This window comes from Liolophura sinensis, chromosome 1, assembly GCF_032854445.1.
Source record: "Liolophura sinensis isolate JHLJ2023 chromosome 1, CUHK_Ljap_v2, whole genome shotgun sequence".
In the NCBI taxonomy this organism is placed as follows: domain Eukaryota; kingdom Metazoa; phylum Mollusca; class Polyplacophora; order Chitonida; family Chitonidae; genus Liolophura; species Liolophura sinensis.
Genome location: NC_088295.1, coordinates 91,621,644 through 91,647,360, shown reverse-complemented (window position 1 = coordinate 91,647,360; position 25,717 = coordinate 91,621,644). Strand labels below are relative to the sequence as shown.

Genomic DNA, 25,717 nt, shown 5'->3' with positions numbered 1-25,717 from the left:
TGTTAGTGATCTCCAGCGCATTCATCGTGGTTTTGTCACTTGATTACCCCAACATGTAATAGTAAACCTGCGTTCTAATACCCCTTCTAGCATTTCAGTAGACAAACATGCGCGTTTCCTTGTATTACCGTCCGAGTGGCCTGGATTATAGCTTATATCTGACATGTCATGTAGTGAAGCACCGGACTGACCAACAGACAAACCTCGATTTCATGTCTGAGGACATACGCAGCCATTATCCTCATGCGTGTATATATATGTCAGGAAATGAACAAGTATGTCTTCACCTAAATTAAACCAGTTAAATTTGAAATAAGCTACAGATTGATACAAGGTCGACATCTTCCCGATTCTCTTACGATACATAGTGTCAGTTCCATCTTATTATCCTGTCCGTAGACCTTCTGTAGGTACCGTTACAAGATGGCGTCGTCCCAGTGGCAGGCTATGGGTCTCCAGACCCTCTTGAATATGAAGTAGGTCAAAACACGTGCTAAATTGTGTAATAGAGGCTTCTCGCATTTCACTATAAACTCTTCAGTGGATGACACACAAATCCACGTACTTACACATATCAAGACAATGTACGTGAGACCATTTTATTGAGAACAGAATCGTAAGCGTCAGGACACTGACAGTGGAGTTTCAGTAATATTTACAGAGATTGGCCGTCTCTATTGATACCGCTAAGATGTCTGAAACACGCTAGTGATTTCCATGAAAACCTGACGACAGTCTTACTGCAGTAGCCACTAGTACAGTATTAACACATGTAATGCCCAGAAACAGTTTTATCCTAACAGGGAGTTCACCTTTCGAAAACTTGGAGCTACAATTCAACTAAAACCACTCCAGATTTAGAAAGAATGGCCACAGGGCAAACACCTTGGGCAGGGAAATTGTAGATTTCGCCGTTCTCACTGCATGTTGGTGGGGTCTGAGTGGCAACAAGGCGTCGACATTTCTCGTGTGATGTTTTTCGCAGTAGATGAAGACCTTGTTAACACGTACAAACCGTTGTATAAACATGTAATAAGTTACGAAAGTTAGGTTGTCGTTCAAAATAAAAAAGTTTTATAACAAACAAAGCTGACAATTCCACCACTTTTCTTTTGTTTGAACGGATGGCAAAGTATATTTACCATTCGTTTTGATCCATTGTATAGCGAATACAACAGGAGAAAATTATTACCATGTTCTAAATGGCATTGAATTCAATACACTTCCATTGTTCTTTGGTATTTTTCAAGGTTCTTCGTTGTACCAGATTTAATTAAAAATTACAAAAAATCCTTAACAGAAAATCACTTTATCCCGCGAATAAAATCTATTTCTTCCGCACAGAAATTACGTTACCATATTATGTTAAAAAAGAACATTTCAAAGTAAGCTTACATAAACCTGTACGACATGGAGCGCCCATTTTCCAGCATGGCAATTTCCTCAGCAATCACAATCAGTAAACCAATCGATTTTAATCTCATTGAATACAGCTTCACCCTCTCACTGAATACAGCCCCCCCCCCCCCCCCCTTCGTGTAAGCGATGTTATGTGAACAACTGCCGTCAGCTTCTAAATTTAGCTTGCCACTGTTTACATATGCTGAGTTCAGGGCCTGCTGTCTGCCTCTACCTTAGAATGTTCCAGAATACGCTCAGTTCGGGGCCTGTTTGTTTACAACAAGTGTTCAGGAATTTTCTTATTCTAGAAAATTCCACCAGTCTATATAAGACCTATGAAAGCAGGTCAAAGAGGGGAGAAAGGAGAATTATTGAGAGTTTTGGATGCTTTCACTGTGTGTTACCTTAGTAGGCATTTTGTGTTGAATTTTGGTGTCTCTTATAGCCTCTGGCTTTGTTATATCCTATCTCCACCGAGCACTTGTCCAGTCTGAACTTGTATATTTAATTTGTGCTCTTGTGTACACAGTGCTTATTAGTACACGGACCCTGTGTGTGGAATTTTGTGTATATTTCGTCATACACTAGGTTATACTGTGGATTTTTCCTGTTTTGAATATTGCCTCTGTGTATATTGATGCATTGTGGAATATATGCGTCCGTTTGGACTTGACACTGTTGTACATGTAAGTACTTTAGTATTTGTACAGATACTGCTATCCTTTCTTGTTAAACTTAAGTACTTTAGTATTTGTAAAAGTCTTGTGATCTGTTCTTGTTAAACCTAATAAATTGTTGTAAAATAAAATCTGCTGGTTTTGGTTACTTTTTTGTGCGGCTAAGCTGCCGTGTATTTCGAACAAGCCATCTCTTTATAATACAGACAGTTTGGGTCGTAAAAGCGAATATATCACACCGTTTTCTCCACGTTTAGTTTTCTTCTATGCAGGTTGCCCTCTTTTTGTAGATAAGACGGAAATAACAACAGGATGGGTTAAGAAGATCTTCGTTTCAGACCGAAACTGATTAGAAGGCGCATGTAGAAATTTATTTTCAGAAAAGGATGAGAAATCAGTTTGGGAAGCGGGAAGAAGCTGTTCCCATGGCGAATTAAAATTATTTTTAACTGTGTTCGGAAAAGAAAATATATGCATTCATAGATGAATTAAAATTATCCCAGGCGGAAAACAAACATAAGACTGAAGCATATATTCTGTGACAGGTGCACAATAAAGTTTCAGTTGGAAAGTGGATTCCAGTAAGTTGTCAAAAGAGAGAAATTCTGGTTATATTTATGTGATCACCTAACCAGGTATCAGAGGTGGTTTTGCGCTTGATGATGTTTATGTAGGCACCTAATCGGGGATCAGATGTGGGTTTGCGCTTGATGATATTCATGAGGGCATCTAACCAAGTATCAGATGTGGGTTTGCGCTTGATGATGTTTATGTGGGCACCTAGCCAGGGATCAGAGGTGTATTTGCGCTTGGTGATATTCATGTGGGCATGTAATCAGGGATGAGATGTGGTTTTGCGCTTGATGGTGTTTATGTGGACACGTAACCAAGGATCAGAGGTGGGCCTGCGCGTGGGGATATTGAAAGGGGCATCTCACACGAATCAGAGGCAACTCACATAAAAGCCTTGAGTTTGCGGGCACAAAAATCCCACTATTGTTCGCCAATTACAGTTTTACAGTATGATAAATAAAGTTAACGGCTGCAATATTAACATAGCAATATTCATACAGATTTCAAGAAATGTTATACAGATTGAAAAATTATTACCTAATCTCATTTATTAAAAATTAACAAGAGGAAAAGCAAATACAAAAAAGATATTCCTTCACTTTATATAGCAACTATATTTTGCAGGATATATCATCTTATTTACATCTACATTTATATATTGTTAATATCCCATAAAGCGTCCACAGTGACGTTGATCCTGGACACGTCATAGAGATGACGTCTGTTGCTACTCTGGTCACATCCGAGGCTGAACATAGGCACCATCTGCAGATAGACAAGAACAACTCAGGAGTGAAACTTATTTTTCTAAATCTCCATGATCCGCTGAAGAAAAAAATCTTCTACATACAGTATTGGCTGTTAATCTATTTACATGCTATACGGGCCACCGGATTAATTTTTATCGCGCATTTAGGTTACTGGAAAAAGTAGAGTTTTTTGTTTTATACTTCTCACTTCTGCAAACTGTACTTTAAGAATAAGTGTTAGTTTTACCATTGTTATTTGTGGGGTTCATCCTTTCATACAGCGCTGGCGCTGCAAAGACACAGAAAGACAATGCAATACACAATACACAGCAAACAACTGTCTGTACACAGACCATAGAACAACGTAGACACTATATAACGAGCTTTAGTTTAGTGTTTTATAGTCCAAGGGTCACGTGACTACAAGGCTTTCTACGCCTATTGGTTCCTATTTTAGTCCAGTACCTATTATGTCATAGTGACGTGTTGAACCGGTACAAGATACTGAATTTCTTAGCTATTGTAGACTCAGTTGATTGTAACTAGCATTTAAACAAAGTCTCTGGTGTGTGTCGACATGGTAGCGATAGTCAACTTAGTGGACGATTGATAATGCCTTTTACGTTATCAATACAGTGTGTCATTGTGACAATCAATAACTGTATGGTATGTCACTGTGTCGTGTAATATCAGGTACTGGTCATTACCTGTACATTGTGTCACTGTGAGGTATTATATAACATAACAATCATTACTTGTACAGTGTGTTATTGTGAAGTGTTATATGACGTACTGGTCATTACCTGTACAGTGTGCCATTGTGAAAAGTGTTATATGACGTACTGGTCATTACCTGTACAGTGTGTTATTGTGAAGTGTTATATGACGTACTGGTCATTACCTGTACATCGTGTCACTGTGAGGTATTATATTACATAACAATCATTACCTGTTCAGTGTGTCATTGTGATGTGTTATATCACGTACTGGTCATTACCTGTTCAGTGTGTCATTGTGATGTGTTATATCACGTACTGGTCATTACCTGTTCAGTGTGTCATTGTGAAGTGTTATATCACGTACTGGTCATTACCTGTACAGTGTGTCATTGTGATGTGTTATATCACGTAGGCCTACTGGTCATTACCTGTACAGTGTGTCATTGTGATGTGTTATATCACGTACTGGTCATTACCTGTACAGTGTGTCATTGTGAAGTGTTATATCACGTACTGGTCATTACCTGTACAGTGTGTCATTGTGAAGTGTTATATCACGTACTGGTCATTACCTGTACAGTGTGTCATTGTGATGTGTTATATCACGTACTGGTCATTGCCTGTACAGTGTGTCATTGTGAAGTGTTATATCACGTACTGGTTATTACCTGTACTGTGTGCCATTGTGAAGTGTTATATCACGTACTGGTCATTACCTGTACAGTGTGTCATTGTGAAGTGTTATATCACGTACTGGTCATTACCTGTACAGTGTGTCATTGTGATGTGTTATATCACGTACTGGTCATTACCTGTACAGTGTGTCATTGTGAAGTGTTATATCACGTACTGATAATTACCTGTACAGTGTGTCATTGTGATGTGTTATATCACGTACTGGTCATTACCTGTACAGTGTGCCATTGTGATGTGTTATATCACATACTGGTCATTACCTGTGTAGTGTGTTATTGTGATGTGTCATATCAGATGTTCATTATTACCTTTTTCAGTTCGTCACTGTGGCGTATATATCACATACTGGTCATTACCTGCACAGTGTGACATTGTGGCCTGCCATATCAGGTATTCATCAATAACTTTTCAGTTCGTCACTGTGACCTATTATATCAGATACTAGTCATTACCTGTACAGTGCGTCATTGTGACGTGTTATATCAGATACTGATCAATACCTGTACAGTGTGTCACTGTGACGCTGTATATCAGATACTAGTCATTACCTGTACAGTGTGTCAATGTGACGCGTCATCAGGTATTCATCAATACCTTTTCAGTTCGTCAGTGTGACCTATTATATCAGATACTAGTCATTACCTGTACAGTGCGTCAATGTGACGCGTCACATCACATAATAATCATTATTTGTATAGTGTGTCATTGTGACGTGTCATCAAATATTCATTATTACCTTTTCAGTTCGTCACTGTGACGTATTATATCAGATACTGGTCATTACCTGTACAGTGTGTCATTGTGGCATACTATATGAGATACTGGTCATTACCTGTGCAGTGTGTCACTGTGATGAGTTATATGAGGTACTGGTCATTAGCTGTACAGTAAGTCATTGTGACGTGTTATATGAGATACTGATTATTACCTGTACACTGTGTCATTGTGACGTGTTGTATCAGATACTGTCATTATCTGTACAGCGTGTCATTGTGACGTGTAATATTGGATGCTAGTCATTACCTGTACTGCATGTAACCGTGACGTGTTATATCAGATACTGGTCATTAGCTGTACAGTAAGTCACTGTGACGAGTTAATGAGATATTGATTATTACCTCTACAGTCTATCATTGTGACGTGTTATATTGGATACTAGTCATTACCTGTACTGCTTGTAACTGTGACTTGTTATATCAGATACTTTTCATTACCTGTGCATGTCCCTGTGACCTGTTATATCAGATACTGGTTATTACCTGTACAGTGTGTCATTGTGACGTGTTATATCAGATACTGATCACTACCTGTATAGTGTTTCATGATGACGTGTCATATCAGATACTGATCATTACCTGTACAGTGTGTCATTGTGATGTGTCATATCAGATACTGGTCATTACCTGTACAGTGTGTCATTGTGACGTGTTTTTTAAGATACTGATCATTACCTGTACAGTGTGTCATTGTGACGTGTTTTATCAGATACTGATCACTACATGTAAAGTGTGTCACTGTGACGTGTTAAATCGCATGTTACCACTACAGACATTTAACATATCCTTAAAGCTGTGTGTAATGAATCCATCATAAAATAACTTGATGTTATACATACTGACAACTGACAATACAATACAATACAATACAACACAATACTGACAATAACGATCACCTACCGGACTGAGCTGCATGATCTATCATCTGGTATGGGGCATTGACTGAAAACATGAAAAGAATGATAAATATACCAGAGATCTGCATTATCACTGCAAAATCTTTAACCACCAAGTGTGGCAATATCAAGTAGTGGAAGAAGTAGATCTTAGAGAAAAATTATTAGGCATAGTTGGCGGCTGAGTTGAACTCCAGAGCGTTGGACTTTAGACTGATGCGATCAGACTGCTTTTCAAGGTATGGAGCAAATTTGTTCAGGTCTCTTGACAATGTTTATTCATTTAAATGGTGTTTTATGCCGTACTCAACAATATTTCACTTATACGATGGCGGTCTTGACAATGCGAAGTCTGTAAGTTCACGTGTTATGATGACGGACGGCTGCGGTGAACTCAGAGAAAAATGTGTTCCGATCGCTTGAGAATATGTGATAGCTGCAGTTAAACGGGATTAGTTGGCAGACTGGAACTTACAGTCCCATGAAACAGCAAACCAAAGAATTGATCTACATGACTGGTGTCGACTTCATTATTGTACAAAAACCAGTGAACTGACCTGGGTTCACCTAAAATCCATCTTTCCATGGATTGTGTTGTAATATTCCGATGAAACCTCAACCAACAAACCAGTGAACTGACCTGGTATCACATACCAGCCATGTTTCCATGGATCATGTGGTAGTGTTCCGATGAAACTTCAAACAAGTGAACTGACCTAAGATCACCTACCAGTTATGTTTTATAGACCGTGTTCTACTATTCCGATGGAACCTCAAACCAGTGAACTGACCTGGTATCACATACCAGCCATGTTACCATGTGGTACTGCTCCGATGAAACCTCAAATAAGTGAACTGACCGGAGATCACCTACCAGTTATGTTTCTATGGATCGTGTTGTACTATTCCGATGAAACCTCAACCAGCAAACCAGTGAACTGACCTGGTATCACATACCAGCCATGTTTCCATGGATCATGTGGTAGTGTTCCGATGAAACTTCAAACAAGTGAACTGACCTGAGATCACCTACCAGTTATGTTTCTATGGATCGTGTTTTACTGTTCCGATGGAACTTCAAACAAGTGAACGATACATGTGTGCTCCATGTAACACCTACCTGTGGAATCTTGTTGAACATTATAGTAGTCTGGTGACACTACAAAGAAACAGAAACCGACAAACAATAGGCAATATAAGGATAATACTACTTTTACGTTTCACAGACTTTAAAAGGGTTGATCTGATAAGTCCACTGCGCAATCTTCATTTTTTTTATAAACAAAATAAGATGGGGAGGGAGTGTAATTAATTTTAAACGGATCTCGCACTGTTCAATTTAAGGTTTTATCTGTATCTAGTGGAGGACGAAAACAATAGCGCCGTGTAACATCAGGAGCTTGTTCCACAAAGCCTGCGACAATTTGCGCAAGCGTAATTGTCATCGTAACACATACTAATGTGATACGTTGCCATAACAGTTGCGACTGTCGCACAGTAACCCACGCCTTGTAGAACGGGCCTCAGGAGTTACTTTTGCTGTCAGTATGTGAGATTTTGCTGAATATACCTTCTGCCATTGCGCAGCTAGGATCTTCATTGATGGTTGCGTCTCTTTCTGGTTCTTGAGTCACTGCAAAAGAGTCAGCTCCGAATCGTCAGAAAAAGTCGCTGGATCAAATGGTGATACATTGCAAATTTGTGTGTAATGTAAATTTCAATGATCCTATAGGCCGATAATAAATTATATTTATATAATAAAAGATATGGACGGGAAGAAACCCAGAGCGGCGACGAAATCACATGCCTTAGTTATGTAAGATCAGATGATAAAGACAGAGTGGCAGACGGTCCCATAAGCGATAGTTTCTAGACATGTTTTCCAACTCACCTGTTGGATCTGAGTGGTGTTGTCTTGGCGGGTGGCTCTGCTGGACATACCTGAAGAGTAACATCACATAAACATGATTATTATCAGCATCACTTCTTACCTCCATCAAGTGGGGCTTCCGTGGCTCAGCTGGTTAGCGCGCTAGCGTAGCGTAATGACCCAGGAGTCTCTCACCAATGCGGTCGCAGATTTCCCTCGGGCTCTGCCCGGTTTCCACTTACCATAATGGAAAATATTCTTGAAAACGGAGCAAAACACCAATTAAATAAATAAATAAATACCTCCATCAAGTAAGTCACAATGAGTAATGTGGTCACCTTGTATGAACAAAATGAAAAAAGGTTTTATATTTCTGATATTTGTCATGGAGCGAAAGTGGAAGAGACTGACATGGAGAAGATCATCTGTGTTTTCATGAAGAACAAGCCAAAACGGCTTGCCAAGGTCACTGCACTCCAGGCTACCAAGGGTGTACAGTACATATGCAGTGGTACACAGTTATCTGTGCTAGTGACCCATGCCATTGGTTCAGTGGCTTAAGTGAATAGCTGTCCGTATTAAAAAAATGTGTCTACACTGAGATAATTTCAGAAATGGTGACAAAATATTTTGATGACAACGGAGTTCTTAGTGTGGGAACACTTCTTCAACTTTGACTTTAACTCCTTTCTGTTTCACAAGCTACCCTGTGTCTAGAAAAGGAAAGCGTTTTGTCAAGCTTTGTCCATTTATCCATTTATTTTTTTTGGTTTAACGCAATTCTCAATTGTTTTACATATATTTTAAAGCATAATGGGTTGGGAAAACCGGAGTGCTCGAGGTAAATTACAGACCTTTGGCAAGTTATTGATAGACTTTCCATCGTCCGACGTTCAGGTATGCATGGTCTGTGGAAGATACCATGGACTGACAGACTGTGAAAACGGCCATATGATAGTCGTCAACTGCTTACTGTCACAATGGCCTCAGAAACGATGGAAAATAACATGGACTGACAGACTGTGAAAACGGCCATATGATCGTCGTCAACTGCTTACTGTCACAATGGCCTCAGAAACGATGGTAGATAACATGGACTGGCAGACCGTCAAAACGGTAACATGAGCGTTGTCAGCTGCTTACTGTCACAATGGCCTCAGAAACGATGGAAAATAACACAGACTGACAAACTGTCAAAACGGCAACATGAACGTCCTCAGCTGCTTACTGTCACAATGGCCTCAGAAACGATGGAAAATAACATGGAGTGACAGACTGTGAAAACGGCCACATGATCGTCGTCATCTGCTTACTGTCACAATGGCCTCAGAAACGGTGGAAGATAACATGGACTGACAGACTGTGAAAACGGTCACATGATCATCGTCATCTGCTTACTGTCACAATGGCCTCAGAAACGGTGGAAGATAACATGGACTGACAGACTGTGAAAACGGTCACATGATCATCGTCATCTGCTTACTGTCACAATGGCCTCAGAAACGATGGAAGATAACATGGACTGACAGACTGTGAAAACGGTCACATGATCATCGTCAACTGCTTACTGTCACAATGGCCTCAGAAACGATGGAAGATAACATGGACTGACAGACTGTGAAAACGGTCACATGATCGTCGTCAACTGCTTACTGTCACAATGACCTCAGAAACAATGGAAGATAACATGGACTGACAGACTGTAAAAACGGTCACATGATCATCGTCAACTGCTTACTGTCACAATGGCTTCAGAAACAGTGGAAAATAACATGGACTGACAGACTGTGAAAACGGTCACATGAACGTCGTCAGCTGCTTACTGTCACAATGGCCTCAGAAACGATGGAAGATAACATGGACTGACAGACTGTGAAAACGGTCACATGATCGTCGTCAACTGCTTACTGTCACAATGGCCTCTGAAACGATGGAAGATAACATGGACTGACAGACTGTGAAAACGGTCACATGATCGTCGTCAACTGCTTACTGTCACAATGACCTCAGAAACGATGGAAGGTAACATGGACTGACAGACTGTAAAAACGGTCACATGATCATCGTCAACTGCTTACTGTCACAATGGCTTCAGAAACAGTGGAAAATAACATGGACTGACAGACTGTGAAAACGGTCACATGAACGTCGTCAGCTGCTTACTGTCACAATGGCCTCAGAAACGATGGAAAATAACAAGGACTGACAAACTGTGAAAACGGCCATATGATCGTCGTCAACTGCTTACTGTCACAATGGCCTCTGAAACGATGGAAAATAACATAGACTGACAGACTGTGAAAACAGCCACATGATCGTCGTCAACTGCTTACTGTCACAATGGCCTCTGAAACGATGGAAAATAACATAGACTGACAGACTGTGAAAACAGCCACATGATCGTCGTCAACTGCTTACTGTCACAATGGCCAGAAAAACGATGGAAGATAACATGGACTGACAGACTGTGAAAACGGCCACAAGATCGTCGACAACTGCTTACTGTCACAAAGGCCCCAAAATCGATGGAAGATAACATGGACTGACAGACTGTGAAAACGGTCACATGAGCGTCGTCAACTTCTTACTGTCACAATGGCCTCAGAAACTGTAAATTCCCTGTTTACGCGCGTGTTTTAACCCACACATTGTGGGTCCGACTTGGTTGAAAGTCCAGCACCTCAACCACTCGACGCCGACCGACTCCCCAAGTGGGCACAGAACAAGCCAGTACAGAACAAGTCAGCATTGATTACGCACTAACACGTTACACTTTTCTGTGGTGGTGACTGGATAACATACGTTAAATGCTTGGTTTTTTTCTTGTGCGGCGATTTTTGAATTTAAACGTTTAAAAACAACTGAAGCATCATGCCGAAGACACCAGACATGACACCCCATCCTGTCACATTTTACATCATTTGACCTCAACAACTGAATGTTAAGCCCACACTGAATTAGTATTCATCCAGTATCCTATGTAATATAATTAACTGCACTACAGAGAGAAAACGAGAGCAGCGGTGACGGTGTGATAGACCTACAGCACGGAGGGTAAAACCAGAGCAGCGGCGATGGTGTGATAGACGTACAGCACAGAGAGTAAAACCAGAGCAGCGACGACAGTGTGGTAGACGTACAGCACATAGAGTAAAACACGAGCAGGGACGACAGTGTGATAGATGTATAGTACAGAGCGTAAAACCAGAGCAGCGACGACAGTGTGATAGATGTCCAGCACGGAGAGTAAAACCAGAGCAGTCACGACAGTGTGGTAGACTGCAGCACAAAGAGTAAAATTAGAGCGGCCACGACAGTGTAATAGAGTACAGCACAGAGAGTAAAACCAGAGCAGCCACGACAGTGTGATAGAGTACAGCACAAAGAGCAAACCCAGAGCAGCGACGACTGTGATAGATGTACAGCACAGGGAATAAAACCAGAGCAGGGACGAGAGTGTGGTAAAGTACAGCAGAGAGAGTAAACCCAGAGCAGCGACTACAGTGTGACAGACGTACACCACAGAGAGTAAAACCAGTACAGGGACGACAGTGTGATAGACATACAGCACAGAGAGTAAAACCGGAGAAGAGATGGTAGTATGATAGACGTACAGCAAGGAGAGTAAAACCTGAGCAGCCATGACAGTGTGGTAGAGTGCAGCACAGGGAGTAAAACTAGAGCAGCTACGACATTGTGGTAGACGTACAGCACAGAGGGTAAACCCTGAGCAGCGACGACAGTGTGAAAGACATAGAGTACAGCAAGTAAAACACGAGCAGCAACGGTGTGATAGACGTACAGCACGGAGAGTAAAACCTGAGCAGCCATGACAGTGTGGTAGAGTCCAGCACAGAGAGTAAAACTGGAGCAGCTACGACAGTGTGGTAGACGTACAGCACGGAGAGTAAAACTAGAGCAGCCAGGACAGTGTGATAGACATAGATTACAGCAAGTAAAATCAGAGCAGCGGCGGTGTGATAGAGTACAGCACAGAGAGTAAAACCAGAGCAACCACGATAGTGTAATAATGTACAGTACAGAGAGTAAAACCAGAGCAGCCACGATAGTGTGGTGGAGGTACAGCACAGAGAGTAAAACACGAGGAGGGTCGACAGTGTGATAGATATACAACGCAGAGAGTAAAATCAGAGCAGCGACGACAGTGTGATAGAGTACAGCACAGAGAGCAAAGCTAGAGCGGCCACGACAGTGTGAATGAGTACAGCACAGAGGGTAAAACCAGAGCAGCAACGACAGTGTGATAGGCGTACAACACAGAGAGTAAAACGAAAGCAGCGACGACAGTGTGGTAGATGTATACAGCACAGAGGGTAAACCCAGAGCAGCGACGACAGGGTGATAAACATACAGCATGGAGAGTAAAACCAGAGCCACGGCGTCAGTGTGATAGAGTACAGGACAGAAACTACAACCAGAGCAGCGACTACAGTGTGATAGACGTACAGTCAGAGAGTAAAACGAGAGCAGCGACAACAGTATAAAAGTTCGCATTTGGTCAACGTAATCATTTAAATACGGTATGTTGCCAATTTACCTCAGGTAACTCTAACTTTTCATGTAAATGTTTAAATAGTAGCAAATTACACGCCGACCTAACACTGTGACATGCGCGGAATTAGGTGAAACATATATGCCGTGATGTGGATTGCAAATATGTTAGACTTCACTGGTCGAGAATTAAGGCCCCCAAGGTTTAAAATAACATTGACAGTTTCTGTTACAGTCAGAGTGGACCTTTTATTGAAAGGAAACCATACTTTAAAGCCATCCACGATATCTTTTTACATTAGTATTTTTATGTTAGCGAGATAGAACAACACAAACCAGTGCAATCACGCCTGCGGTTTTACATCAGTAAGCTTATTCATGGTTTATTTATTGCGAAGGAAACAGCCAAGTTAATGCAGACGATAGGGCTTTTCTCTTATTACCATCAAAATTGCCTTCTGGGAATAACCACATAGAATTAGGCAAATCAGTCCAAACCTACCTTCTTGCTTCTGTCACACGGTTCTCCTTTGAACCTATAAAATGAAAAGACGCAACCTTTTAAACAGTGTTACAGGTAATATGAACTGACAACAATTTGCACGAGGTTTTCCTACAAATTCAGATTAAAAAAGCGCCTTATGCAGATACGATAACAGGCGGTTGACACTTAATGTCTTGACATGTTCATTTGCAAACCTGATCTATTAGTGTGTAACCAATGCTGATCTGTGAATGTGTAACCAGTACTACTTTGTGAGTGTCACCAGTGATGACCTGTGAATGTGTAACCAGAACTACTTTGTGAATGTGTAACCAATGATGACCTGTGAATGTGTAACCAGTACTACTTTGTGAGTGTGTCACCAGTGATGACCTGTGAATGTGTAACCAGAACTACTTTGTGAATGTGTAACCAATGATGACCTGTGGATGTGTAACCAGTACTACTTTGTGAGTGTGTCACCAATGCTGACCTGTGAATGTGTAACCAGAACTACTTTGTGAATGTGTAACCAATGATGACCTGTGAATGTGTAACCGGTACTACTTTGTGAGTGTGTAGCCAATGCTGACCTGTAAGTGTGTATCCACTTCTGGCCTGTAACTGTGTAACCAGTACTCATCTGTGAGTGTGTAACCAGTACTGAGTGTGTAGCCAATACTCACCTGTGAGTGTGTAACCGGTACAGTGGAGTATGATGAAGGTGAAGAGAAGAGCCATCAGAGCTCCTCCGCACGCTCCTCCCAGTACGGCCCCGGCAATATCTCCTCCTCCAAACCGCTTACTGACCTCGGCCATGTTATCACATAACTGGCAGACAGGTGGACAGCCATTTACAACTGCAAGTATGTCCGTGAAAAAGTAAGCCTAGTTTTAAGAGAAGTAAACGTCAGGTCATTCTGCTTGTAATAGATTGCATGTCATTGTTATTGTATACTGCATTCCAGTTGCACTGGATGGGAGGCTATGATATATACGTATATATGTCATTCTGCCTGTAATAGATTGTATGTCATTGTTATTGTATACTGCATTCCAGTTGCACTGAATGGGAGGCTATGATATACACGTATATATGTCATTCTGCCTGTAATAGATTGTATGTCATTGTTATTGTATACTGCATTCCAGTTGCACTGAATGGGAGGCTATGATATACACGTATATTTCTGCCTGTAATAGATTGTATGTCATTGTTATTGTATACTGCATTCCAGTTGCACTGAATGGGAAGCTATGATATACACGTATATATGTCATTCTGCCTGTAATAGATTGTATGTCATTGTTATTGTATACTGCATTCCAGCTGCACTGAATGGGAAGCTATGATATACACGTATATATGTCATTCTGCCTGTAATAGATTGTATGTCATTGTTATTGTATACTGCATTCCAGTTGCACTGAATGGGAAGCTATGATATACACGTATATATGTCATTCTGCCTGTAATAGATTGTATGTCATTGTTATTGTATACTGCATTCCAGCTGCACTGAATGGGAAGCTATGATATACACGTATATATGTCATTCTGCCTGTAATAGATTGTATGTCATTGTTATTGTATACTGCATTCCAGTTGCACTGAATGGGAAGCTATGATATACACGTATATATGTCATTCTGCCTGTAATAGATTGTATGTCATTGTTATTGTATACTGCATTCCAGTTGCACTGAATGGGAAGCTATGATATACACGTATACATGTCATTCTGAATGTAGTAGACCGTTAAAATGGGCTCAGAAAGCCAAAAGTGAAGATATGTCCGTAGACTCATAAACACCCAGTGGGATTAATAAGTTCATTATAGCTGACAGAGTAATTACGGTGTGATTAATGCGTGTGAAAATAAGGGAGTATGATGGTTATTTAACACAGATATATCTGTGGTGTTGTCCACTTCGATGGTACTTTACATGTGTATGCCCAGCATCATATCGGCTGGAGTGCTTTGTGTCCTATTCATTTAGAGACAATGAGTACAGTGACTTAAAAGATGATTTATTTTCAAAAATGCATAATTTTTTTTACATTTTCTGGCATTGCCCGAACATTGAGACTAATTATGTGGACGACCTCATCAACAACTCCCTACAGGACAATCTCACTATCCGTGTACATATGTTACTTACTTCAATACCAGTTTCAGACATTAGATTTTCGAATAAATTAATGAATGCTTGGAGTTTAACGTCGTACTTAAGAACTGTTCAGTCATATGACGACCGTGAGTGCTGCCGCCACTGAAGTATCATGCCGAAGACCCCAGATATGACACCCACCCAGCCACATTATACTGACACTGGACCAACCAGTCCTGTTTCCTTGCTCTAACCTCTCAGGACTGAGCGCCGAGAGATGCAGCAACTGGTACAATTTTTAAAGACTTTGGTATGACCCGACACGGATTTGATCCCAGGTCTTCCAACTTCGAGGCGGACGTTCTAACCATTAGGGCACCGAAGCGACCATAGAATTTCCCAGGCGTTGGTAATATTAACCTATCCATGTGCTGTCTGGAAGTAACGGTCGAAGCATTTCTCTTTCACAGAATCTTTTATCTAAACTAAATGGCCTACAACTATAGGTAAAATTTTCATAGATTTGAAAGACATCAAAGAGTTTAATTTGGGTTACGAATTTAGATCGAAGGTCGAAATGGCTTTGTGACACGTTCCCAAGGCTTTAAATGTGACTGACTCTGCTAGTAACACCGGTTCCTCAGTGAAGAGAAACCCCTCACATTCCGAGCAACTGTGAACTTCCAGAGACGTCGCCAAAAACAGGTAGAAAAGTTTGACAGTTTGTCTCTCACCTGAGATTGCTCGTGAAAGACTCTGGCCATAATGATTCTGAGAGTATGTCACCTGACGCCATTGTTACTGGCACATGTAATACTGCTGTGGATGAGAGATGTCTGGAAATAGGTGATGGCTTGACGCTTGACCTTGCTGTTAACATAGGCCAGAGCTATTAAACCTCCCAAGACAGTCTCAAAATGATGGCTTTTGATGTAGATCCAAGTGTTAATGCTGTGTCTAGTATAGCGAGTGACCAACACAGGTCTAAAAAGGTTGCCAGAAGAAACAGGGTGATGACAGAGAGGGAAACAGACAAACCCTATGAAAATGTGCTCCACCTGTGGCTATGAAAGAAAGTGTCCTGCTAGAGGAAACAGATGTAGTTTTTGTAATGAAAGGAACCATTTCAGAAAAGTTCCAAGTTTTTCAGAAAAAAAAATGTCGCAATAAAACACGCACGAATGTCGTGCAAGAGGTTAGTTCTTTAGGTGAAGATTTCACTCACTTAATAAAGATTGTGTCTGACAGTATTATTACAGACTGGAGGGAAAAAATACACGCTGGCTCACAAACACTGACGAAGGCAGATAGATACAGCTGTTGCCCAATCACTCATACAATACAGCTTGTTCAAGTCCATGATCATTCAACAATCTGTTCTACCAGCAGACAGGAAGTTTCAGTCGCATACACGCCACCCATAAAAGTAGAAGGGCGTGTCACACTTCCCACATGCTACAAAGATAAGAGTGTAGAAGTTCAGTACTACGGAGTACATATAAACCGGCAACCGTTGTTGTTTGGACAGGCTAGTAGTGACTTAGGCCTGATTGAGCGTGTACATAATATCACAGATGAAATAGACAGGTATCCAAAGCTGAAACTAACCCCAGCTACTCTACCTGGAACTTATTCCCTCAAAACTGACCCTTCTTTCCACCCGGTAGTATATGGTCCAAGGTGTCAGCCTAAAGCACTGACTGGTAAGATAATTGAAAAGATGAAGGAGTTCAGGTCATAGAAGAGATAGTTTCATCATTTCCAAACGCAAATGTTTTCTCTGTATTAGACTCCAAATCTGGCTTCTTACAAATCAAGATGGACTATGAGCCTAGTTTGCTGACAACATTTAATAGCCTCATATGTAGATATATGTGGCTCTGACTCCCGTTTGGTATTAAGTCGGCGCCAGAACGCTTCTAGTGAATTATGGACAACAGCTTGAAGGTATCTCGGATGAAAGAGCACTGATGGAGCATCCTCTTTGGAGGGGTGGACGATGAAGATCATGACAGAATCTTCAAAGTCGTTGTAGACTGTGCTACCGAGTACAATCTGGGTATTAAGTTTGATAAACATCAAGTGAAGCTACCTGCTGTGAGCTATGCTGTTCACTTTGTTACCAAACAGGGCCTCAAACCCTCAAAAGCGCGTGCCTTGCGAGAAATGCCTGTGTCAAAGTCAAAAGAAAAATCCGCCGATTTCTTGGAATGGTACAATATCTCAGCAAGTTCATTCCAAATCTCAGTGAAGTTGACGCTCCACTGTAGTAATTAAGATGAATGTTAACGTCTACTGGAGTGGTGCATATCAAACCAGCCTTTACAAGTTGAAAGATTTGTGCAGCAGTCCACCAGTTTAGTCCAAGCATAACACAAATAAAAAGGTAACAATGCAGCGTGATGCCAGTAGCTACGCCGTAGGTGGAATTCTGCTCCAAGATGGCCGCCCCATCGTATACACATCTCGTGCACAGACAGACAAAGACAAAAGATATGCGCAGATAGAAAAAAAGACTCTCGCTATTGAGCACTCATGCAAGAAGTTCCATCATTACATCTTTGGAAAGCCAGTAATAGTGGATAGTGATCACAAGCTTTTGCAGGCGATCTTCTCTAAACGGCTTTGGTCTGCCTCATGACTTCAGACTGTAGCCAATGATGCTGCGTCTCCAGCCGTACCATTTAACTGCCCACTGTTAGCCCAGTGAATGAACTAAATTATACGATCTTGAAAGGTTGGCCAGACACTAGACCAAAAATCCTGCAGTCTATGCGACAGTATTGGGACATTAGGGACGAGTTGTCTGTCTTTGATGGCATGGTGTTTAAGGGTCTTAGAACGGTGGTACCTGTGGAACTCCCAAACATTAATAACTAATAATGGTCTCCAATTTTTAATACAGACGTTTGTGTTGAGCACGGTAACGCACTGCCGCTGACTACTTCATGTGTACAATGTACACATCCGTATTATCTAACAACCCCGCTAGAAAGTTGTGGACTTTCCCCAGCACAGATTACCACGCCCCATAGGCCGGGAAAAGGAATGTTGTATCCTGTGTCATACAACCTCTCTGAAGTCAAACGCTGCTTAAACAGTGGCAAGGAGAAACACCAAGAATATTACAACAAAGACTGTATTGACGACCTTACAGTATTATTACCAGGTGACCCCATGCGCAAGTCGTCTCTACCAGGTTCTAAACGGTGGCTGTGTGCTTCTGTTCTTCATCTCCATAGCAATCCTCGTTCGCATGTTATGGAGAGACGTGGTAAGAAATACCGCAGAAACAGACTTCATCTTCACTTGTCGACATACACGGCCCATCGCCATGAGCCTTGAGAACAAATCCCCAAAGAGCCGTCATAACACACTGTACTTGCCAGGTGTGATTACCCTTTAACTCAGCAAGCACCATGCATCTCAGCCTCCGCCGATGTCATCCTTAAAACATCCCAGTACAACAGGCAGTGATAGTCCAGGACGTAAAATCACTATTAAAACTCAGTTCTGTACCGCACTAGTTGTGATTACCAGAGCTTGTCGTGTCAGATGACCACACAAACGTAAGGACATGTCAGACTGAGAGCTATAATATAACGTAAACACAGTTCTAGTTCTTGAGAGTCTAATACTGCCATCAGAGGATCGTTTCCTTGGTGCAGAGATTATTTTCTGTTGAAGTATTATATTTTGTTTTTCCTCAAGAGACACTGCCAAGAGACTTTATTTCGTGGAACGTAGCTTACCATTAATAGTTTATTACTACACATTGTTCTTTGTTAAAACATGGAGCTGTAATATGTACCGGTACACTTCATGTCAATCACGACATTCATGGCACTGTTAACATTGCTTTACGGTAGTAAATGCATAGCTCAAGCGGCGAGATGGTCAACAGACTTCGTCGTGTTTGTCTTTATTTAGATCGTCCAATTATCACGTTATCCATACATAAACACATCTGCGTGTATTTACATACCTCTACAAGCACACATAAGCATACACCCTTATAGTATTTATCTATGTATATATATATATATATATATATATATATATATATATATATATATATATATATATATATATATATATATATATATATATATATATATATATATATATATATACTATTTACATACCTGAATACATAAAGAATTACATGACCTGTTTAGTGTCACTGATAAATTGGCATAAATATTCTGTGATGGTAGTTTAAAGATTTGGTTAGACTCACCATAGAGAAGTACAAAAGCAATGATCTCTCCTATATGTCCTGACTGTCTAATATTGTTGTGTAATATATCACGTTGTTCCTTATATAAATAACAGCAAATTATATAGTGTTCTGTCGATTCTAACATGTCCGCACTTACAGTCCGGTCTGTCCGTCAAGTGGGTGTTAAACAGGTCCTCATGTAAACTACTACATCCGCTTCTAAATCTAGCTGACAAAATATTGCATGATCTGCTTCTCACTAAGTGCCAGCATGGTATTTTCGATAAACTGAAGATGTTATTTAGTTTTGCCTTAAATTCTTCAGTCGATGACAGCGCCTTGATACATTCAGGTCAGGTATTCTGCTCAAAATTGGTAGCAGGTAAGAACGTTATTTTGAAATTTACTGTTCTATAACACATCGGGGCTAGTTGATTTGGTGCTCTTACAGAATCCGGGTTTCGGAATGCTGTTCTGGGTGTAATATGATTTGATGATCTTACAAAATACGGGTTTCGGGGTGCTGGTCTGGGTGGAATATGATCTGATGATCTCACAGAATACGGGTTTCGGACTGCTGGTCTGGGGAACACGATCTGATTAAGTGTAAATTTCTTGGCTGTGAATAACACGATGAAGGTACACCAAACGGATGGATGCATCCTTGCTTATAAAGAGGAAGTAGTCCAGATTTTTTGTGTAGCAAACTGGTAGAAGTACAAATAGTTAAACCAGTAATTATTCGAATGGATTTATTTTGGACTTTTTTCAGTCTGTTTATCTGTTTATCTTATGTTCGTTGAAGTTTTCCCAGACGACATCTGCGCATTCGAGGCATGGTCTTATAAAACTACTGTACATAATCGTCAAAGATTTCCTGTTTACTATGTATTTTAATCCTCCAAGAGGAGATGATTTTTATAGGCTGTATGAATGAACTGGTCGGTGTGGTTGTTCCCAGGTAACCAAGGCATAAAAAGTAACTCCATCGGCGCCCGATAGCACAGTTGTTAGAGCGTCCGCTTTGGGAGCGCCAGACTCATGGTCAGTTCTGGGTCGAGTCACTAAGAAGTCGTGAAGACTTTAAAGGAGAAAGTTGTACTTCCTCACATAGTGTTCAGCATCATGAAGGCCACCGTCAACCCCAAAACTTTTTATCTTTGCTAGCAATCCTTCATACCAGACTCTGTAGAAACTTTTGAAATGTCAAAAAATATAAAGAATGTATCCCTACCTTCGCCAAGTGCTTTCGCTCCGACGAAATACATATACAGAAGTTCTGTACATTTATCTGGAATCAAACCACATTGTTTCTTAGATACAGAAGCCTTTAGAAATCGTATAATTTGACAAAAATAACTCCTTCAAATATTTTGCTCGGACAACATAAAGAGATATGTGTCTGTAATTATCTTTACCTTACCTAATTAAACTAGTAACGTATTTTCGTTGCTATCAGTATGCAGTATAAACGACTTCTAAATTAGTTTTTCTGCTATGTCTGAATAGCTTTTCACGAATCCTCATCCTGGGTGGTACTCCAGGGTTTGTCACGGGAGTTAATAACAACCATCTTGTTGGGAAATGAATTTTTCGCAGAGTCAATGATATATTTTGTAATTGTAGAGCACCATTCATCCACATCAAATGCTTCATTTTGTCTGGTCCAGTCACATGTTCCTAACAACATCCTGTACTTTCCCCAGTTTGCTTCCAGGTTGCTCCATATCAGTCGTTTATATTTTGTCTTTTTCTGGTAAAATGATCTAAAATTAGCATAAACCTGGTAGTGATCGCTGGAAAAGTTTGAACAGACACTATAATAGGAAACTAGCAAGTGACTATTGCATATTATTGGGTCTAAAAGACTTTTGCTGGACGATTGGGGTGTGGTAGTAGTTATGTCATCCCAAAACTTGCATATATGCTAGCATGTCTTTGAGATAGTGATTTGTTGGCTTTAAAAGGTCCTCGTTCAGATCTCTCATAATAACTATATTTTGTTTACCATTTTGATCGTAGACAGTTTCAGTGCTATTTGTAATTACTTGCCATATGGTAACCGGCCAATTTGGGGAATGAGATATATACCTCCTAATACAGTATCAATATTTCCGTCAATTTGTAACCATACAATGTCTACATGTAACGAGACACGTTTATACATATCCCGCCCAATGCTTAACTTCAGCCATTACGGAGAGATGGGGAAATAACATGGAAGGATAATTTCGCTATCTGTCAAAAGGCTCCCTCTGATAGTAATTAAGTCAACATAAGCAAGATTAGCGTATATATTATCAATTTCATGTTTGAGTCCACATAGATTGATATGTACCATATAGAGCTGTTTGTTGGCAGCCGTGGTGCGACCCGGGCTGATCACAACATCACTTGATAAGGTTAACGTTTATGACGAGTAGAAAGAGAAGTTCGCAAAGTTAGGCCTTAAATAGGAACGATAGCTTAAGGCAAAAGTGAATGGCATATATGTTGTTGAAACACATTTTAAGAGGATATCTATGATAACAAATTCTAAATTTGGACTGTGAAATCTGATATTTATAGCCGTGATTTTTACAGACGGCTACACGGTAACTCTAGAGATCATTACTCATGGTCTAGACATAGTGAGTGAATGTGTTAAAGTGGGTTATCACGTGACTAACTTTTCTCCTCGCTGTTTGAGCCCTAAGATCATTATATACAACACAGATACCAAATGTAGTTAACAGTGCAAGGTTACGAAAAACACATACATGTACAGTACCTTGTAGGTAAACTAACTATTTGAGAAACGATAACGACTAAGGAATCCACTCACAACTACACATGTATAATACTCACCTGGCCCAGAAGGGGTTGGTCTGAATGTCACATCTTGAAAGAAAGAAAACAGACAAAAACAAGTTGTTTGTTGGATTTGCGCTACAGCGGAGATACATCTGGTCCAATGCCCGCTTCCATTAGCTACTATAATCATAGAGGTTAGCTAACGACTAAAAAGTGTTTATTTTGAAGACATCTGACTGGTGACAATTTTCTGATACATTTTTATTCCAGAGAGATTTACAGATCCCATTAGAAATTTCTTGCATAAGAATCAGATAAACACTTTTGTTATTTTCTGTTTTAATTCTACAGTTAATATGTGCAATGAATCACATAACATGTCAAGAGCCTTAAGAATGAAGGATAAGAATGTAAAAGACTCTTCAAATGGAAATAAACTGAAAGGAAGCATTAATTATTTTTATTATAATGACTTTCCATCAATCGTTTTCTTGATTTAATATAGATACAACTGAACTATTTACTGGGGAGACAATAGGGAGATAAGAGGAAATCTACCCACAAATGCACTAATACTCACCGTCCCTGGGGGTGACCATTGCAGGTACAGAGATCAAACCTCGAAAAGAAAAGAACAATAATCGAGAATAATTCATTTTCACCTACATCATATATATATATGTAGTGTTGTCCCCCTCCGTGATACTCTACATGTGTTTTCCCTGGGATCATACTGGCTGGAGTACTTTGCCCTATTTATTCAGAGATCATGAGCACTATTATAATAATAAACATATCTTGTTTCTTTCCTTTAAATCGCCACCTTTGGTTTACTATTTTGTACACATTTCCTTTCATTGACCGACGAGTAATGTTAATTTTATTGTTCTTCCAGGCATGTCTGAAGAGCTAATCAACAATTACTAACTCAACAGGCTCAGTATTCATGTACATTTGGGTCAGGCAATCATTCTTGCTTTTGCTTTGTTCATAACCAGCCACAGACACGGAGTGTTCGAGGCTTTGGTAATAAAAGCTGTCGTCAGTACTTATAGCGCTGTCAAAGCAGTATTATATGTTCATTCAAGATATTTACCTTCCATGAATATGTGTAGTTTTGTTTTTCTATTGGGGCTAGGGAAGGGATCTGTTAATCACAGACCGGGAGAGCCTTTGCCAATCAGTTGCATGTTGCCACAGTTTATATCAGACTTAAAGCTCTTGCTGGCTTCCTCTTTTGTACGTCGAAATTTCTGTGTCAGAAAGCTGCGTGGGTTTCACCAGAGCTTTGCCCCATTTCAACTGACCGTAGTGCGGTAATACACGACCGCCGACTACATCCTGTATAGAATATAAGTATATATCCGTACGGTAATGCACGGCCACTGACCACTTCCGGTATATAATACACGTATCCGTATGGTAATGCACGGCCGCTTATTACTTGGTGTATGCAATGTGCTTATCCGTACGGTAATACACGACCCCCGACTACATCCTGTATAGAATATAAGTATATATCCGTACGGTAGGGGCCTCCGTGGCTCAGTCGGTTAGCGCGCTAGCGCAGCGTAATGACCCAGGAGCCTCTCACCAATGCGGTCGCTGTGAGTTCAAGTCCAGCTCATGCTGGCTTCCTCTCCGGCCGTACGTGGGAAGGTCTGCCAGCAACCTGCGGATGGTCGTGGGTTTCCCCCGGGCTGTGCCCGGTTTCCACCCACCATAATGCTGGCCGCCGTCGTATAAGTGAAATATTCTTGAGTACGGCGTAAAACACCAATCAAAAAAAAAAAAAAAAAAAAAAAAATCCGTACGGTAATGCACGGCCACTGTCAATTTCCTGCATACTATGCGCGTATTCGTACAATAATACACAGCTGGTGACTATTTTCTGTATACAATGTAGGTACCCATACGGTAATGCACGACCGCTGTGTACTTTATGTATACTATCTCGGTATCCGTACTGTAATGCACGGCCGCTGACTACTTCTTGTACACAATCTAGGTATCCGTACGGTAATACACGACCGCTGACTACTTCCTGTGTAGAATATACGTATATATCCGTACTGCAATGCACGGCCGCTGACTACTAGCTGTATACAACGTGCGTATCCGTACGGTAGCGCACAGACGCCGACTACTTCCTGTATACAATTCATGTATCCGTACGGTAATGCACGACCCCTGACTACTTCCTGCATAGAATATACGTATATATACGTACCGTGATGCACTGTCGGTGACACGCATTCGTACGATAATGCACATTATATACTGTAGACAATGTATATATCCGTACGTTAATGCACGGCCGCTGACTACTACCTTTATACAATGTAGGTATCCGTACGGTAGTGCACAGACGCCGACTACTTCCTGTATACAATTCATGTATCCGTACGGTAATGCACGACCCCTGACTACTTCCTTCATAGAATATACGTATACAGATGTACAGCTGATTACTTCCTGTCTACTATGTATGTATATGTCCGGTAATGCACGGCAGCTGACTACTTCATGTTTACAATGTACTTGTCCGTATGGTGATACACGTCCGCTGACTATTTTCTATATACAGTGTATGTATCCGTATGGTAATACACGACCGCTGTCTACTTTCTATATACAGTGTACGTATCCGTAAGGTAATGCATAGCCGCTGACTACTTCCTGTATAGAAAATAGGTATAGATCCGTACGGTAATGCATGGTCCCTGACCATTTCCTGTAAACAATGCATTTATCCGTACGGTAATGCACAGCCGCTGACTACTTCCTGTATAAAATGTACGTATCCGTATGGTAATGCAGGCCCGCTGAATGCATTCTACTTCCTTTATACAATGCACTTGTCCGTATGGTAACACACTGCCGCTGACTACTTCATGTGTACAATGCGTACGTGGGAAGGTCTGCCAGCAACCATCTGGTGGTCGTGGGTTACCCCCGGGCTCTGCCCGGTTTCCTCCCACCATAATGCTGGCCGCCGTCGTATAAGTGAAATATTCTTGAGTACGGCGTAAAACACCAATCAAATAAATAAATAAATAAATGTGTACAATGTACGTATCCGTATTATCTAACAACCCCACTAGAAAGTTGTGGACTTTCCCGGGCACAGATTCCCATGCCCCATAGGCCGAGAAACAAATTGCCAAGCGCAAAAGAATTTTTGTATCCTGTGTCATACGACCTCTCTGAAGTCAAACGCTGCTTAAACAGTGGCAA

At 40.8% G+C, this 25,717-nt stretch overlaps 1 protein-coding gene across 1 annotated transcript in view; it reads right to left on the bottom strand.

Moving 5' to 3' along the window:
- Positions 1–649: 649 nt before the first annotated feature.
- Positions 650–25,717, bottom strand: part of LOC135465658 (uncharacterized) — a 40,395-nt gene continuing 15,327 nt past the window's right edge. Inside the window, exons 5-14 of the mRNA XM_064742956.1 lie at positions 22,535–22,567; positions 20,922–20,978; positions 14,040–14,213; positions 13,372–13,405; positions 8,379–8,428; positions 8,058–8,120; positions 7,608–7,646; positions 6,492–6,533; positions 3,648–3,689; positions 650–3,416 (exon numbers count right to left, since the gene is read on the bottom strand). Coding sequence (XP_064599026.1) covers positions 3,388–3,416; positions 3,648–3,689; positions 6,492–6,533; positions 7,608–7,646; positions 8,058–8,120; positions 8,379–8,428; positions 13,372–13,405; positions 14,040–14,213; positions 20,922–20,978; positions 22,535–22,567 — 563 coding nt within the window. The 3' untranslated portion in view covers positions 650–3,387. The remainder of the gene's footprint in view (positions 3,417–3,647; positions 3,690–6,491; positions 6,534–7,607; positions 7,647–8,057; positions 8,121–8,378; positions 8,429–13,371; positions 13,406–14,039; positions 14,214–20,921; positions 20,979–22,534; positions 22,568–25,717) is intronic.